The following is a 17,769-nucleotide window of genomic DNA, read 5'->3' as shown; positions in this document are numbered from 1 at the left end:
CCCACAAATAGAGCTTTCTTTTGGTGGTATTTGATCACCCCTGCAATTTTTATTTTTTGCGCTATAAACAAATAAAAACCGACAATTTTGAAAAAATAAAAAAAAACTATTTTTTAATTTGTTATAAAACATATCCAATAAAAAATGTTTTCTAAATCAGTTTAGGCCAATTTGTATTCTGCTACATATTTTTGGTAAAATCCCAAAAAGCATATATTGATTGGTTTGCGCAAAACTTATAGCGTCTACAAACTATGGATAAGATTTATGGACTTTTTTTGCATTTTTTTTCTATTGTTTTTATTAGTAATGGTGGTGATCAGTGATTTTTAGTGGGACTGCGACAGTGCAACAGACAAACGTGACACTTTTTAGGGAACCAGTAACACTAATACAGTGATCAGTACTAAAAAAAAATGCACTGTAACTGTATAAATGACACTGGCAGGGAATGAGTTAACATCAGGGGCGATCAAAGGGTTAAGTGTGCTCCTAGCGAGGGCTTTCTAACTGTGTGGGGGATGGACTGACTGCAGGAAGAGAGAGATCTGTGTTCCTGATTAGTAGGAACACAAGATCTCTCTTTTCCTGTCTAACAGAACGATGGTCTGCCTTGTTTACATAGCCAGACCGCCATTCTGTCATTCCTCAGAACGATCACGGGTGGCCGGCGGCCAGACCGCTCATTGGCTCCCACTGTGTCCAATCACAGGGGAATTGCAGCTCCAGTGCCACAGAGCCTATAGAGAAAATCAGGTACAGGTATGTGACTTTGCGCTGAAGGGCCGCCCTGCCCCAGTACATGTACGTGGGGTGGTCCTTAAGTGGGTAATAACATCAGTCTTTGGCTAAGTGCAAGTAACCCGCAGGTGCACTTTGCTGCACCTGCGGATCAGTTTGAAAGCAGCCCAGAGTAATCAGTGTAGCGAACAGACATGCCAATTGCGGTTTTGAATTTAAAAAAAAAATTGATTCCAAACTTCACTTCTTCCTCAGGATTCCTGCAGGTATCTGTCCCAGGCGGGTATCGTGGGCTGTTGCTGTCCCAGGCGGGTATCGCGGGACTGTTGATTGCATTTGGTATTGCTCTGCCTGTGACAGGAGTCTGCGCTGTAACAGAAGCATCAGCTTTACTCTCTATTGCAGCCGCACACTTCCTCTACTGCCGGCTCCATTCTTACCACTAATGCTCTGGGATGGCAGGTCAGGAACCCGCCATCTGGGATTGCTGACCTACCATACCAAAGTAGAAGGTCGCAGGGCGCACCTCTGACCTGGACTAAAGAACAGTTGGGAGCCATGCAAAAACTTTGGCTCCAGTTTTCTAATTTTTGGAGGAAATTGTCCAAGCTTGCATTAAATAAAGTAGTTGTATATACAGTATCTTGCCCTTGAAATGTACCACATTTTGTCATGTTACAACCAAAAACGTAAATGTGTTTGATTGCGATTTTATAGATAGACCAACACAAAGTGGCACATGATTGTAAAGTGGAAGGAAAATGATCAATGCCTTTCAAAATGTTTTACAAATAAATATCTGAAAAGTGTGGCGGGGATTTGTATTCAGTCCCCTTTACTCGGATACCCCTAAATAAAATCTAGTGGAACCAATTGCCTTCAGAAGTCACCTAATTCGTAAGAGTCCACCTGTGTGTAATTTAATCTCCATATAAATACAGCTGTTCTGTGAAGCCCTCAGAAGTTTGTTAAAGAACCTTAGTGAACAAACAGCATCATGAAAGCCAGGGAACACACCCAACAGATCAGGGATAAAGTTGTGGAGAAGTTTAAAGCAAGGTTAGGTTATAAAAAAAAAAAATATCCCAAGCTTTGAGCATCTCCCAGAGCACTGTTCAGTCCAACATCCAAAAAAAGAGTATGGCACATCTGCAAACCTAACAAGATATGGCTGTCCACCTAAACTGACAGGCCGGGCAAGGTCCCATCATAACTCTGGATGAGCTACAGAGATCCACAGCTCAGGTGGGAGAATCTGTCTACAGGACAACTATTAGTCGTATACTCCACAAATCTGGCCTTTATAGAAGAGTGGCAAGAAGAAAGACATTGTTGAAAGAAAGCCATAAAAAGTGCCGTTTGTGTGAAGCCATGTGGGGGACACGGCAAACCTGTAGAAGACGTTGCTTTTGTCAGATAAGACCAAAATTTAACTTAAACGCTATGTGTGGCAGAAAACAAACACTGCAACCCTGAACATACCATCCCCTTCTTAAACCCTGGTGGTGGCAGCAATATGTTGGGGGATGCTTTCCTTCAACAGAGACAGGGAAGCTGGTCAGAGTTGATGGGAAGATGGATGGGGCCAAATACAGGGCAATCTTAGAAGAAAACCTGTTTGAGTCGGCTAAAGACTTAAGACTGGGGCAGAGCTTCACCTTTTAGCTAAGGTTGCCAACATCCCTTTAAACCAGGACACATATTAATTACACAGGTTCTGAGGCTGATATAATGCACATAAGGCACTAAGTCCCGGTTCACACATATGCAATGCTGGAACCCTGCGAATCCACTGCGGCTTCCCTCATCGCATTCAACTCGCAGGCAGTTCACACTGCCATATGCGAATTGCTGGGGGTAGCAATACAAAGTTAACGACACCCCCAGCTCAGTTCGCATATCTGCTGTGATTAGATATAGCAGGAGTCAGACCGCACGAGGAGCGGCGGCGATCACCGTCAGCCTCTCGCAATCGTCACAGAAATGGACAGAAGACCTGCCTGCTTATGTAAACAAAGCAGGCGAGTCTTCTGTCACACAGGCAGAAAGAGATCAGTTTAAGCTGAAACCCTGATCTCTCTGTGTCGTCATTATTAGGCATACATTAACCCCTTTGAGCGCCCCCAGTGTTAACCCCTTCCCTGCCAGTGTCATTTATACAGTAACAGTGCATATTATTTAGCACTGATTACTGTATTAATGTCACTGGTCCCCAAAAAGTGTCAAAAATGTCAGTTAGAGGTCCGATCTGTCCGCCGCAGTCCCGCTAAAAATCGCTGATCGCCTCCATTACTAATAAAAACAAAAAAATAAAAATACCAAAAATCTTTCCCGTAGATTGTAAATGCTATAACTTTTGCGCAATTAATATAGGCTTTTTGGGATTTTTTTTTACCAAAAATATGTAGCAGAATACAAATTCGCCTAAATTTGATTTTGTGCGGAGACAGAGCTGTCAGGTCCCACTGCTCTCTATGGGGGAATCGGAGGGATTTCTAATATATTGTAACGCTCCTTGCGTTTCTTATAAGGTGTGGATTTTCAGCTGCAGAAGTAGTTCCACGTCAGTAGTCATGTAGGAGATATGCTGAGATACCAATCCCAACCTCAATGACTCATCATGTATGGAAGGTCTTATTTCAGCAAGTAAATACACACCGTAATTAAGCTGGTTCCTAGTGTGACTTTATATACATGTGGTAAGACAATGATAAAGGTCTTAGGGATAGGTTTGAGTGGAAGTGGTAGGTGACAGACACTTGAGGTGAGACAGTGCAGATGGATGCAGGAAGGGTTAGCGATCATGTATGATAACAGATGACAGAGTAGCAGGTGCATACAGGAGAGATCAACCCAGTGCAGGAAATAGTAGCAGTAGCCTCAAGAGCTAGCAATCTAGTTATGCAGATGTAAAAGACAGTCCTTGCTATGCAGAGCTAAATAGTGTAAGCCTAGTACAAGTCTATAGAGATTTCCCCTGTGGGGTACTTAGCACTAATAGCGATAGCCGAAGGATCGCTCAGGAGATGCGGATGATCCAGTAGCAGGATGCAGGGATCAGCGCAGCGAGGTTCGTCAGCGAGGAGAGCTTGCAAGCATGGAAGCTTCAAGCAAGATTAGTATCCAGGTACTGGTGTTTGAACGAACACATGTGAGTGAGAACCGACGCCCTAAATAGCCATCTAGTCCGGCGCTGGGTGATGACCGCTTCAGCCTTAAAGGGAAACACACCTATATGTGTTTCTTCTGTCTAGGTAGATGGAAATCACCCGGAATAAATGTGATAGGAGGCACTGAGAGTGCCAGAACCTTACATATATTCACCTGATTATGATGAATGTGCACTTAATTCACTGAGTACCCCAATGTCAAAACAGGGGGCAGGGAGGGAAAATAATGTTCCCTTGATATCCCTAAATGGGAGGTATCCCTTAAAGAAAAAATGAAGTTTGTTGATTAAATAGCAATGACAAACGCAATATAAGTCTGTCAAGTTTAAGGGTATACATACTTACCCTAAGTTAGCAAACTGGGCACATAAATTGTCATGCAGTATTCATAAGTACACCGCCATTGTAATTGAACAGATTTTCCAAAAGTGCGCTCAAATGAAGGAGACTGCACGGGAGGAAAGAGAGAAGAGAGGCACAGAAGGGCATGGTCAGCATCTAATATATCAAAAATATGGAAAGAAGCAAGGTTCGAAAGATTTCATTTACCGCAAGTGGTCTCGAAGTTCATATGTCGTTCCCCGGTGGTCTAGTGTAATACTGACCATGCTGCGCCGGCATTTATACACCCTCTCCACTCCCACCAGTAGCTGATGAATTAAATATCCACTTGGTTTCACGTTGCAATAAATTTCTGTCTACACTTCCACCTCGTTCATTGAGTGGGATGTGTTCCAAAGCAAAGAAGGTCATCATCCTATCGTCGAAGCCATGGTATAAACCCATATGTCGACTAATGGGACTTTAAAACTTTTTGTTCTTGACAAGTTTAACATGGTCACGAATTCGATTGAAAAAGGGCCTTTTTGTTTTGCCTATATAGAAGGCTTTACAACTGCAATGCATTATATAGACAATTCCTACTGTTTGACAGTTTGCATAAAAATTCGGTCTATATAATTTTCCATTAGGAAGAATAATTTCACTCAAATTAGGCAGATACTTGCAGAAGTTACATTTTCTGCAGGAATATGTGCCTGTAGGTGTTTTTTTACATTTGATTGAAGGAGTATAATGGCTATGAACCAATTGATCCCTTAACGAGCGAGACCTTTTAAAAGTTATCTGGGGGCGGGCATCAATAAATCTAGATACCTTTTCATCTGCCTCTAAGAGATACCAAAACTTTTTGAGAATTGACCGTACTTGGTCATGTTGACCAGAGTATCGTGTAATTAAGCGTACCCCATTAGTGTTGGTTTTGTTCTTTTTCTTTTTGCCAAAAACCAAATCAGTCCTGTTCCATTTTTTTGCTCTATGATAAGATTTTTTCAAACACGCCCTACTGTAACCTCTACCTAGAAGTCTCTTCTGTAAATTTTTGGCTTCTCTCTCGAAATCTTCAGATTTCGTGCAATTACGCCGTAATCTTAGGTACTGGCTATATGGTATACTAAATACCAAAGGTTGGGGGTGGGAGCTATCTGCCCTCAGTATAGTATTGCCTGCAGTAGTTTTACGAAGGAGGGTGGAACCCAGAATGCCATCTTCATCTACATAAATGGAAATATCCAAGAAGTCCAAGGACTTTTGGCTATAGGTGTAGGTGAATTTGAGATTGAAGTCATTGACTTTCAACACCTCAAAAAATCTCAACAACATGTTTAGAGAGCCTGTCCAAATCATAAAAATGTCATCAATAAATCTTCTCCATAGGAGTATACAAGATAAAAAAGACTCCAGGTCATCCCTGGAGAAAAGATCACGCTCCCATCTCCCCAGGTGCAGGTTGGCATAAGAGGGGGCACACTTGGTCCCCATAGCCACCCCCTGCACCTGGAGGTAATGGGAACCATTAAACAGAAAGACATTATTGGACAGAATAAATCTAAGGAGTGAGATGACAAAGGCATTATATTCCACTGAAGAACCTCCTCTCTCTGATAGAAAGCCCTCCACAACTCTAACCCCACAATGATGTGGGATGGAGTTGTAGAGGGCCTCCACATCAATACCCACCAACCATGCCTCCTCAGGGACTTGGATGCCAACAATGGCTTTGATGAGATCACTAGTGTCCCTAATGTAGGAGGGCAAAGCCAGTACATGGGGACGTAAATAATCATCCACTAGTTGACTGGCTCGTTCCGTTAGGCAGCCATTGCCAGAGACTATAGGTCTACCTGGAGGTTTTTTAAGGTTTTTGTGAACCTTAGGTAGGGCATACATAGTGGGGGTTTTTGGATCCTTAATATTCAAAAATTCCCAAGTTTTTTTGTCTATCAAGGCTCTAGAATAGGCTTCAAAAATAAGTGGACGATATTTGATGATTATTCTTGCTAAGAAACTTTCAGAAATTTTTCTATACCAATCTTTATTATTCAAAATGTCCAAAACCATAGCTTCATACCCTAATGTGTCCATTACAACGACATTTCCGCCCTTATCTGAAGGTTTTATTGTGAGGGAGGGGTCGTTTTGAAGTGATTGAATAGCTCTAATTTGACTATCATTTAGGTTAGAGGAATTTACATCTTTCCACTTGGTTTTCTGAATTTCCCTAATCACTTGTTGGGTAAAGGCCCAAATGTTAGGGTTAGATTGCAGTAAAGGAAAAAATTGGGATTTGGATTTATAAGACGATGGAGGAGGAAAAATGGCCTCCACTTCAAGATTTTCTGGAGTGGCCGTCTGATCAATTAAATCATCAGAAAAGGGCCAACCTGATGAGTCTCCTTCTTCCCAGAGCTCCATCAAATCACTGAGTGCCTGCATTTCGGCCAGAGAAAATTCCTGGTTTTGTGCAGGCAAGCAGTTAGATTTGATCAGTTGATCTGTTGAAGACTGATTGATTATCTTTGTCATAATTTACTTTAAACATCAATCTACGAGCGAACAGGTGAACATCCTTAATTAGCTCGAAGATATCAATTTTTTGAGTAGGACAATAGGTCAGACCAAGAGAATTGTGTAATTAATGTGTGTCCTGGTTTAAAGGGATGAGGTGGCAACCCTACTTCCAGCAGGACAACGGCCCTAAACATACAGCCAGAGCTACAATGGAATGGTTTAGAGCAGGGGGGTCTTCAAACTCTTGCCCTCCAGTTGTTCAGCAACTACAATTCCCATCATGCTTAATCACGTGTGCGAATGTCCGAGTTTTACAATGCCCCATGGGACATATAGTTCCATAACAGCTGGAGGGCCGTAGTTTGAGGATCCCTGGTTTAGATCAAAGCACATTCATGTGGTATGCTGGATACACACTATACAATTTTCTTTAGATTTTTTCCTTTATCCTTCCTAGTGGTATTCCCAAGTGTGGCTCGGGGTTACATTTCAGTGCCAAAAGCGGTAACCCCGAGCCACATTTGGGGTACCGCCAGAAGCATCGCTGGATCCTGGTAGAGGGGTTACTTACCTTGTCACCGGGATCCAACGATGTATGCGGGCGGTGTGCGGCGGAGTATCTTCCTCCCGATGCTCTCCGTTCCCCCAGCTTCCGTCTCCTGCGACGTGACGCTCGCAGGGGGGTGGAACCGGCGGCAAATTCAAAAGTAAAACACACCAAACAAAAATAAATTCACATTAGATTGCCCCTCAGTGCCCTTTCCTGCAGTTTTACTGTAATGTATATATAGTGCCTTGCGAAAGTATTCGGCCCCCTTAAGCTTTTCGACCTTTTGCCACATTTCAGGCTTCAAACATAAAGATATAAAACTGTAATTTTTTTTTTTTTTTTGAAGAATCAACAACAATTGGGACACAATCAAGAAGTGGAACGAAATTTATTGGATATTTCAAACTTTTTTAAAAAAGAAAAAACGGAAAAATTGAGAGTGCAAAATTATTCAGCCCCCTTAAGTTAATACTTTGTAGCGCCACCTTTTGCTGCGATTACAGCTGTAAGTCATTTGGGGTATGTCTCTATCAGTTTTGCACATGGAGAGACTGAAATTTTTGCCCGTTCCTCGTGAGGTTGGATGGAGAGCGTTTCTGAACAGCAGTTTTCAGTTCTTTCCACAGATTCTCGATTGGATTCAGGTCTGAACTTTGACTTGGCCATTCTAACACCTGGATATGTTTATTTGTGAACCATTCTATTGTAGATTTTGCTTGGTTTTGGATCATTGTCTTGTTGGAAGACAAATCTCCGTCCCAGTCTCAGGTCTTTTGCAGACTCCATCAGGTTTTCTTCCAGAATGGCCCTGTATTTGGCTCCATCCATGTTCCCATCAATTTTAACCATATTCCCTGTCCCTGCTGACGAAAAGCAGGCCCAAACCATGATGCTGCCACCACCATGTTTGACAGTGGGGATGGTGTGTTCAGGGTGATGAGCTGTGTTGCATTTACGCCAAACATAACGTTTTGCATTGTTGCCAAAAAGTTTGATTTTGGTTTCAGTTGTGTCTCCCAGGTGGCTTGTGGCAAACTTTAAACAACACTTTTTATGGATATCTTTAAGAAATGGATTTCTTCTTGCCGCTCTTCCATAAAGGCCAGATTTGTGCAGTATACGACTGATTGTTGTCCTATGGACAGAGTCTCCCACCTCAGCTGTAGATCTCTGCAGTTCATCCAGAGTGATCATGGGCCTCTTGGCTGCATCTCTGATCAGTGTTCTCCTTGTATGAGCTGAAAGTTTAGAGGGACGGCCAGGTCTTCGTAGATTTGCAGTGGTCTGATACTCCCATTTCAATATTATCGCTTGCACAGTGCTCCTTGAGATGTTTAAAGGTTGGGAAATCATTTTGTATCCAAATCCGGCTTTAAACTTCTCCACAACAGTATCTCGGACCTGCCTGGTGTGTTCCTTGTTCTTCATGATGCTCTCTGCACTTTAAACGGACCTCTGAGACTATCACAGTGCAGGTGCATTTATACGGAGACTTGATTACACACAGGTGGATTCTATTTATCAACATTAGTCATTTAGGTCAACATTGGATCATTCAGAGATCCTCACTGAACTTCTGGAGAGAGTTTGCTGCACTGAAAGTAAAGGGGCTGAATAATTTTGCACGCCCAATTTTTCATTTTTTTTATTTGTTAAAGTTTGAAATATCCAATAAATTTCATTCCACTTCATGATTGTGTCCCACTTGTTGTTGATTCTTCACAAAAAATTACAGTTTTATATCTTTATGTTTGAAGCCTGAAATGTGGCAAAAGGTCGCAAAGTTCAAGGGGGCCGAATACTTTCGCAAAGGCACTGTGTGTGTGTGTGTGTGTGTGTGTGTGTGTATATATATATATATATATATATATATATATATACATACTTTAACTTATTTATAGTCATTTATTATATTATAATTTAGTGTTTCAAACGTTATCATACCCGAGATGTTATAAAGAAAAACGCACAGTAAAAAAAATTATATGTAAATAGTTGGTTTGGGCTGCTCATTCTTAAGAATTACATGCAAAATAATGGTACCGCTTTCAGCACCTACAATCTGAAAGAATCATACCACCAGGGAGGTTAAGCTGGATACACACTATACAACTTTTGTTGTTAGATTTCCTTTAGATTTACCTTCAACTATGTAGTGCAAGGGCCGGCCTGATTCCATACAAATTGAAAGTGTTTAGATTTGACCTCATATTATATGGCTTTGGTAAATCTAAAGGAAAAAATCTAAAGACAATTGTATAGTGTTTATGGCCCATTAGACTTACCAAAACCATATAATATGAGGTCAAACCTAACCACTTTAAATTTGTATGCAATCTGTCAGGCCCTTGCACTACATAGTTGAAGGTAAATCGAATGGAAATCTACCAACAAAGGTTGTATAGTGTGTATCCAGCTTTAGAATGGCCCAGACCTAAATCCAATGGATAATTTGTGGCAAGACTTGAAAATTGCTGTTTACAGACGCTCTCAATCTAATCTGACAGAGCTTGAGATATTTTGCAAAGAATGGGCAAAAATGTCACTGTCTAGATGTGCAAAGCTGGTAGGGGCATACCCAAAAAGACTTCCGCTGTAATTGCAGAGAAAGGTGGTTCTACAAAGTATTGATTCAGGGGGCGGAATACAAATGCACACCACAATTTTCACAAGTGTAAAAAAAAATTGAAAAGCATTTATCATTTTCCTTTCACGTCACAATTATGTGCCACTTTGTGTTGGTACATCAGATAAAATCCCAATAAAATCCATTTCCATTTTTGGTTGTAACCAGTGGCGTACCAACAGGGGGGGGCGGTCTGCCCCGAGTGCCACGGAGCCCCAGGGCTGGCCACTGAACTGCCTCTGCCACTCACTGACCCAGGAGAGTGGAACAGGTGGCAGTGACGAGTGTACAGCAGAACAGTACAGCCACAAGGAGAATCATCAGTGCTGAATATACAGCAGGGCGGGCACTGCTGGAGTTAACTTTCTAAGTTAATGTGCAGGACCCCCTAGCAACCAATCACCTGCTGGTAACTAGCAAAGTTAACCTCTGCAGTTCCCGCTGTATATTCAGGGCTGAAGATTCTTCCTGTCACGTTCTGCTTTACACTGCTCTCCTAATAAAGTAGGATGGGAGGCTTTTGCTTTATAATGTAAATGGTGATGTAACGTGCTTTATAATGTAAATTCTTCTTTGGGGGGGGGGGGCTGTATATATATATCATCTAAAGGGTTCCATGGGGGGGGGGGGAGAGTGGCTGTATAACGTAAAGGGTTCCATTAGGGGGGGGGGGCGTGGGGGGGAAGAGTGGCGGGAAAACTTAAAGGGTTCCCTGGGAGGGGAGCTGTATATTGTAAAGAGTTCCATGGTGGGGGCTGTAGAATGTAAAGGGTTCCATGGGAGGGGGGCTGTAGAATGTAAAGGGTTCCATGGGGGGGCTGTATGAATGTAAAGGGTTCCACGGGGGGCTGTGTAATGCAAAGGGGTCCAGAGGTACGGGGGCTGTGTATTGTGAAGTGGTCCAGAGGTACGGTGGCTGTGTAATGTAAAGGGGGGGGGGGGGTGAGCTCCCTGTGTTACCTCTCTATGGTGGGGGCGAGCTCCCAGTGTTACCTCTCTATGGTGGGGGCGAGCTCCCAGGGTTGCCTCTCTATGGTGGGGGGGGGGTGAGCTCCCTGTGTTACCTCTCTATGGTGGGGGTGAGCTCCCAGTGTTGCCTCTCTATGGTGGGGGTGAGCTCCCAGTGTTGCCTCTCTATGGTGGGGGTGAGCTCCCAGTGTTGCCTCTCTATGGTGGGGGTGAGCTCCCAGTGTTACCTCTCTATGGTGGGGTGAGCTCCCAGTGTTACTTCTCTATGGTGGGGGTGAGTTCCCAGTGTTACCTCTCTATGGTGGGGGTGAGCTCCCAGTGTTACCTCTCTATGGTGGGGGTGAGCTCCCAGTGTTGCCTCTCTATGGTGGGGGTGAGCTCCCAGTGTTGCCTCTCTATGGTGGGGGTGAGCTCCCAGTGTTGCCTCTCTATGGTGGGGGTGAGCTCCCAGTGTTGCCTCTCTATGGTGGGGGTGAGCTCCCAGTGTTGCCTCTCTATGGTGGGGATGAGCTCCCAGTGTTGCCTCTCTATGGTGGGGGTGAGCTCCCAGTGTTGCCTCTCTATGGTGGGAGTGAGCTCCCAGTGTTGTCCCTCTATGGAGGGTGGGTGAGCTCCCTGTGTTGTCCCTCCTATGGAGGGTGGGTGAGCTCCCTGTGTTACCTCTCTATGGTGGGGGTGAGCTCCCAGTGGTACCTCATAGTTGCCAACATTTAAAAAAAATTTCCAGGGACACTTTGTAGCACAGCAATCAATTACCACACCCACTTCCCTGAAGCTCCGCCCACTCTGCATAATCTTGCCTACTTATCAGATTATAGGGCTCTTGCACACGGATGTTCCGTATGTCCGTATATCACCCCATCCGTTTGCGGATGATATACGGACATAATGCATGTCAATGGGATTGTGGATGTCAGCGGATGACCATCCGCTGACATCCGATTTTCGTCCTTTCAGTTCTGTTCCGTTTTTTGCAAACGGAACAGAACCCTATTTTTCTTCCATTTAAAAAACGGAACGGATGCAAAATCGGATGTCAGCGTTGTAATCCGCAATCCCCATAGACTTACATTATGTCCGTATATCATCCGCAAACGGATGGGATGATATGCGGACATACGGAGCTGATGAGTGTCATCCGTGTCCGTAAAAAAAAAAAAAAAAGTGCCGCAGCGGAGAAAAAAACCGGAGCGGCCGTGTGAAAGAGGCCATAGAGTCTACTCAATATAGAGAGAATTACAGGAAATTAAGAAGGAAATTTCAAACTTAAAGCGGAGTTCCAGCCATTCACTCACCTGTCCAACGGTCCAGCGATGCGGCCGCCCGAAGCCTCGATCCTCTCCCTCGGCGCCGGCATCACTGCTGTGGGCACCCGGCTGTGACAGTTTGCGGCTTCACAGCCGGGTACCCACTGCGCATGCGCGAGTCGCGCTGCGCGCCATGATTGGCCGGCAATCTTCTGGGACCTCTGACATGTCCCAGAAGATTGCAGGGAGGGAGGGAGGGGGAGAGGAGAACTTCCGTTCAGGGCGCCGCGGCGCTCTGAGCGGAAGTGGGAGCGGGTACCTGTCAAAACTAGGTACCCGCTCCCCCCCCCCAAAAAAATGACATGCCAAATGTGGCATGTCAGGGGGTCAGGACTCCCTAAAGCGGAAGTTCCACTTTTGGGTGGAACTCCGCTTTAAGGCCACAGTAGCAGAGTTGGAATAATTCTTCCATTCAGCTGCACTACTTCTGCGTAACATTTATGGGCAGCCCGATTAACAGGGGCTTCCAGGGACAATACAAATGACCTGGGACAGGCTCCTATTTGCAGGGACTGTCCCAGGTGAAAAGGGGTGAGCTCAGGCTGTTTACTTCCCACCATGAAGCCCAGAGCTCCTTTTCCTGGAAAGCCTGTGTGCTCTGGGAATAGTTGTGCTGAGCTCACAGTTTCGAATCCTGTAGTTTGAGGCGGACACGGGGATTCCCCTGCTCTCCACAGACACTATTGCATAGAATTGCAGCACCCTGTGTCAGCTGACCTATTTTCCTTTCCCAAATGCCGTTAGTACTGTTACATACGTGTATGAGTGAGCTGTAGCCACACCCTCTCCCTCAGACACACTTAGAGTATATCGCTTCTACATGACCGGGTGTGTCCCACACAAGGGGCTACCTGGCCGTGACGCATGCGCCTTGACCTTGTTTTGCACAAGGCGACTTGAAGTTCCTCGTCTCCTGAAACTGGGTGTGACCAACTTGATACGGACCACGGCTGGCGAAGGCTGCTATTGGCTCTGCCGCTTGTGTTGTTTTTCTAAGCCGCGCCCTCTGAGCAACTTCCCATATAAAAGCGAAGTTGTCCGGCACAGCTGGAGTTACAAGCGAAGCAAGTTTTGGGAAGTTGTCACCTGTGTTGTGTTCGGCTCATGATGATCTTTGACAAGGTGAAGAAGTTGGTGGTGGTGCTGGAGTCCTCAGAGGACGACGTTCCTCCGGTGTTCAGCAGCGGGGACATGGTGTCGGGGAAGGTGCTCCTGGAGCTGCTGGCTGACACCAAGGTGGAGTCGGTGAAGCTGCATGCTGGGGGCTATGCTAAGGTGCACTGGACCGAATCCCGGAGTGCAGGCTCCAGCACTGCATACACCCAGAACTATAGCGATGAGGTGGAGTACATCAACCTGAGGGAGACGCTGCTGAGCAGAGGTGAGAGCACACATCACCTATAGAGGAGAGAGTGACAGGTCCTACAATCCCATCCTTTTATTATAGATGGGGAGGACAGGTCTACAGCCACAACCTTTCTAGTGTTCATCATAGATGGGGAGGACAGATCTACAGCCACAACCTTTCTAGTATTTATTATGGATGGGGAGGACAGATCTACAGCCACAACCTTTCTAGTGTTCATCATAGATGGGGAGGACAGATCTACAGCCACAACCTTTCTAGTGTTCATTATAGATGAGGAGGACAGATCCTACAACCTTACTAGCTTTCATTATAGATGGGGAGGACAGATATACAACCACAACCTTTCTAGTGTTTATTATGGATGGGGAGGACAGATCTACAGCCACAACCTTTTCTAGTGTTTATTGTGGATGGGGAGGACAGATCTACAACCACAACCTTTCTAGTGTTTATTATAGATGGGGAGGACAGATCTACAGCCACAACCTTTCTAGTGTTTATTATAGATGGGGAGGACAGGTCCTACAATCACAACCTTTTATTATAGATGGGGAGGACAGATCTACAATCACAACCTTTTCTAGTATTTATTATAGATGGGGAGGACAGGTCTACAACCACAACCTTACTAGCTTTCATTATAGATGGGGAGGACAGATCTACAACCACAACCTTTATAGCCTTCACTATAGATGGGGAGGACAGATCTACAGCCACAACCTTTCTAGCCTTCATTATAGATGGAAAGGGCAGATCTACAACCACAACCTTTCTAGCCTTCATTATAGATGGGGAGGACAGATCTACAATCACAACCTTTCTAGCTTTCATTATGGATGGAAAGGGCAGATCTACGGTCACAACATTTCTAGTTTTCTTTATGGATGGGGGAAATGGGTCTACAACCACAACCTTTCTAGCTTTCATTATGGATGGGGAAAATAGGTCCTACAACCACAACCTTTCTAGCTTTCATTATGGATGGGGGAAAGTAGGTCCTACAACCACAGCCTTTCTAGCTTTCATTATGGATGGGGGAAAATAGGTCCTACAACCACAGCCACAACCTTTCTAGCTTTCATTATGGATGGGGGAAAGAAGGTCCTACAACCACAGCCTTTCTAGCTTTCATTATGGATGGGTAAAATGGGTCCTACAACCACAACCTTTCTAGCTTTCATTATGGATGGGGAAAATGGGTCCTACAACCACAACCTTTCTAGCTTTCATTATGGATGGGGAAAATGGGTCCTACAACCACAACCTTTCTAGCTTTCATTATGGATGGGGAAAATGGGTCCTACAACCACAACCTTTCTAGCTTTCATTATGGATGGGTAAAATAGGTCCTACAACCACAGCCTTTCTAGCTTTCATTATGGATGGGGAAAATGGGTCCTACAACCACAACCTTTCTAGCTTTCATTATGGATGGGTAAAATAGGTCCTACAACCACAGCCTTTCTAGCTTTCATTATGGATGGGTAAAATAGGTCCTACAACCACAGCCTTTCTAGCTTTCATTATGGATGGGGAAAATGGGTCCTACAACCACAACCTTTCTAGCTTTCATTATGGATGGGTAAAATAGGTCCTACAACCACAGCCTTTCTAGCTTTCATTATGGATGGGGGAAAATAGGTCCTACAACCACAGCCACAACCTTTCTAGCTTTCATTATGGATGGGGGAAAATGGGTCCTACAACCACAGCCACAACCTTTCTAGCTTTCATTATGGATGGGAAAATAGGTCCTACAACCACAACCTTTCTAGCTTTCATTATGGATGGGGAAATAGGTCCTACAACCACAGCCTTTCTAGCTTTCATTATGGATGGGAAAATAGGTCCTACAACCACAGCCTTTCTAGCTTTCATTATGGATGGGGGGGGAAATAGGTCCTACAACCACAGCCACAACCTTTCTAGCTTTCGTTATGGATGGGGGAAAGTAGATCCTACAACCACAACCTTTCTAGCTTTCATTATGGTTGGGTAAAATAGGTCCTACAACCACAGCCTTTCTAGCTTTCATTATGGATGGGGGGGAAAGTAGGTCCTACAACCACAGCCTTTCTAGCTTTCATTATGGATGGGGGGAAAGTAGGTCCTACAACCACAGCCTTTCTAGCTTTCATTATGGATGGGGAGAAAGTAGGTCCTACAACCACAACCTTTCTAGTTTTTATTATGGATGGGGAGGACAAATCTACAGCCACAACCTTTCTAGCTTTCATTATGCATAGGGGAAATGGGTCTACAGTTACAACCTTTCTAGCTTTTATTATGGATGAGGAGGACAGATTTGCAATCACAACCTTTCTAGCTTTCATTATGGATGGGGAAGACAGATCTACAGCCTTTCTAGCTTTCATTACCTACAGTACTGCCTGTCTGTTTACACCCAATTGCCAACCGATCTGATTTGCCAGACGAATGGATCCCCATCCGCCTGATTTTAGTTGACCGTATGTCAACAGGTATCCATAAACACATGTCTATTGACACCCGCTGCTCCATAGAGGAAACTGGAGGGTCTGCGTGAAAAACTGACAGACCAAATGGTCTGCTAGTGTGAAAGGGGCTCTAAAGGCTGCCTGCTAACTGGCCTGTAAAAAGCAATCCACCACAGATCACTTTTCAGAGGGACAGCAAGGGCTGCCGCCAGTGTCAACGAGCCCTTAGAGCAGGGGTCTTCAAGCTTTGGCCCTCCAGTTCAGGAACTACAATTCCCATCATGCCTAGTCATATCTGTGAATGTCAGAGTTTTATAATGCCTAATGGAATGTGTAGTTCCGCAACAGCTGGAGGGTCTTAGTTTGAGGATCCCTGCCTTAGATTAAATCCTTCTATTAGGAACACGGGCAGCAATAAAAGCCTGAAAGTGGTTCTAACCCCCAATCACACCATCCAAATCTTTAAAGACTATTTTTTTTTTTTTTGTTATAGTTTAATTTTGAATAGTGTAAACATGTTCCTTGATGATAATATGCAGTGTAATTGTAATGCTGCACAAATGTTGGTGAGAGGGGGAATTTTCTGTTAGACAACTCTTGATTTGGTTCGATTCAAGTATGACGAGGTTAAGGATTTAAGAGCTGCTGGATGAGCGCAGGTCCTGATGTAAACAAGGCACCCCATGACTAGCAAACTGCTGCTACTTGCGGAAAAACAGCTCATGGACTTGGCTGACATTCCCTGGCTGTCCCCAGTTCAACTACACAGATGCCATCCTGTGTCCTGGGCTCCTCTCCCTTCTTTAATCTGTTCCGTGTACCTGCTTATCGCGTGCGATCAATCACATCTGCAGTGTTGTGCTATGTAACACTTGTTTGTGTGTGTTTGTGCTGGGTCAGAAAGTTCTTGGTATGTGGAAGCATATTTTGTGAGTTTATGCATTCTTGCATACTTTCTATAATATGGGAGTATTTATGTTCCACCAGCAAGCCGAACGTATTGAAGTCCCCATTGGACAGTGGCAGATTAAGGCTGCCCATAGATGGTTCAAATCTCGGCCGGTTTGTGCTGAATTCGAACAATGTATGGGCATGTAGAATGTACCAAGATGATCAACAAATAGCTGTCTTTTATACAATCGGCCGGCAGGAGGGATTACCCTGTCAACCCGATCTGTGTTGATGGGAGATTCAAGGGAATTGCTTTCCTCCAACACATGGTTGCAGCAAAGAAATGCGCACCTCGTATGGCCTGCTTGAGCCACCATTCATGCCTGGGCATTTTTTATGGCTACAAGCACTGAGCAAGCCAGATCCCATACTTTTAAACTGTCTCCATTCACATTTGAGCGCCTGAAGTTGCAAAAGGTACGCTAGATACTGTTGATGCAGAAAGGGGCATTTTTGGCCGCCTTGCTTTAGGGCCAGTACACATCAGAACGCTGTGCGGAAAAATTCTTGTTTGTGCTTGTTTTTTGCACCACGTTCAAAATGCACTGAAGTTGTGATCTGCAATATCAATATTAAGTTATTAACACCCCAAATTCAGATCGCAGGCGCAATGCGTATGCCTAAACTGGGCAGCATGGTAAAGTACTATGCGATCCGGTTGCAGTGCATTTCCAAAAGTAGTATATTCACTAATCTTGGTGCTGTGCGATTTCCGCCTATTCTAATGAATTGACTGAAATTGCAGTGCACAGGAACACACACCGCACATTCCTGTCCAAT

The 17,769-nt window shown here is 44.4% G+C and overlaps 1 protein-coding gene across 2 annotated transcripts in view; it reads left to right on the top strand.

The window, feature by feature from the left end:
* Positions 1-17,769, top strand: part of ARRDC2 (arrestin domain containing 2) — a 128,978-nt gene that overhangs the window by 102,281 nt on the left and 8,928 nt on the right. The window contains exon 1 of one of the 2 annotated variants that reach the window (XM_082247391.1): positions 13,294-13,594. The exons of the other annotated variant lie outside the window; for it this stretch is intronic. Within the exon in view, the coding sequence (XP_082103517.1) occupies positions 13,318-13,594 (277 nt within the window). The 5' untranslated portion in view covers positions 13,294-13,317. Of the gene's footprint in view, positions 1-13,293; positions 13,595-17,769 lie in introns of those variants that run through there. 2 annotated transcript variants of the gene reach the window in all.

The sequence above is a fragment of the Pelophylax lessonae genome (genome assembly GCF_965119305.1).
Source record: "Pelophylax lessonae genome assembly, chromosome: 1".
Lineage (NCBI taxonomy): Eukaryota > Metazoa > Chordata > Amphibia > Anura > Ranidae > Pelophylax > Pelophylax lessonae.
This window is presented reverse-complemented; position numbering and strand designations above follow the sequence as displayed.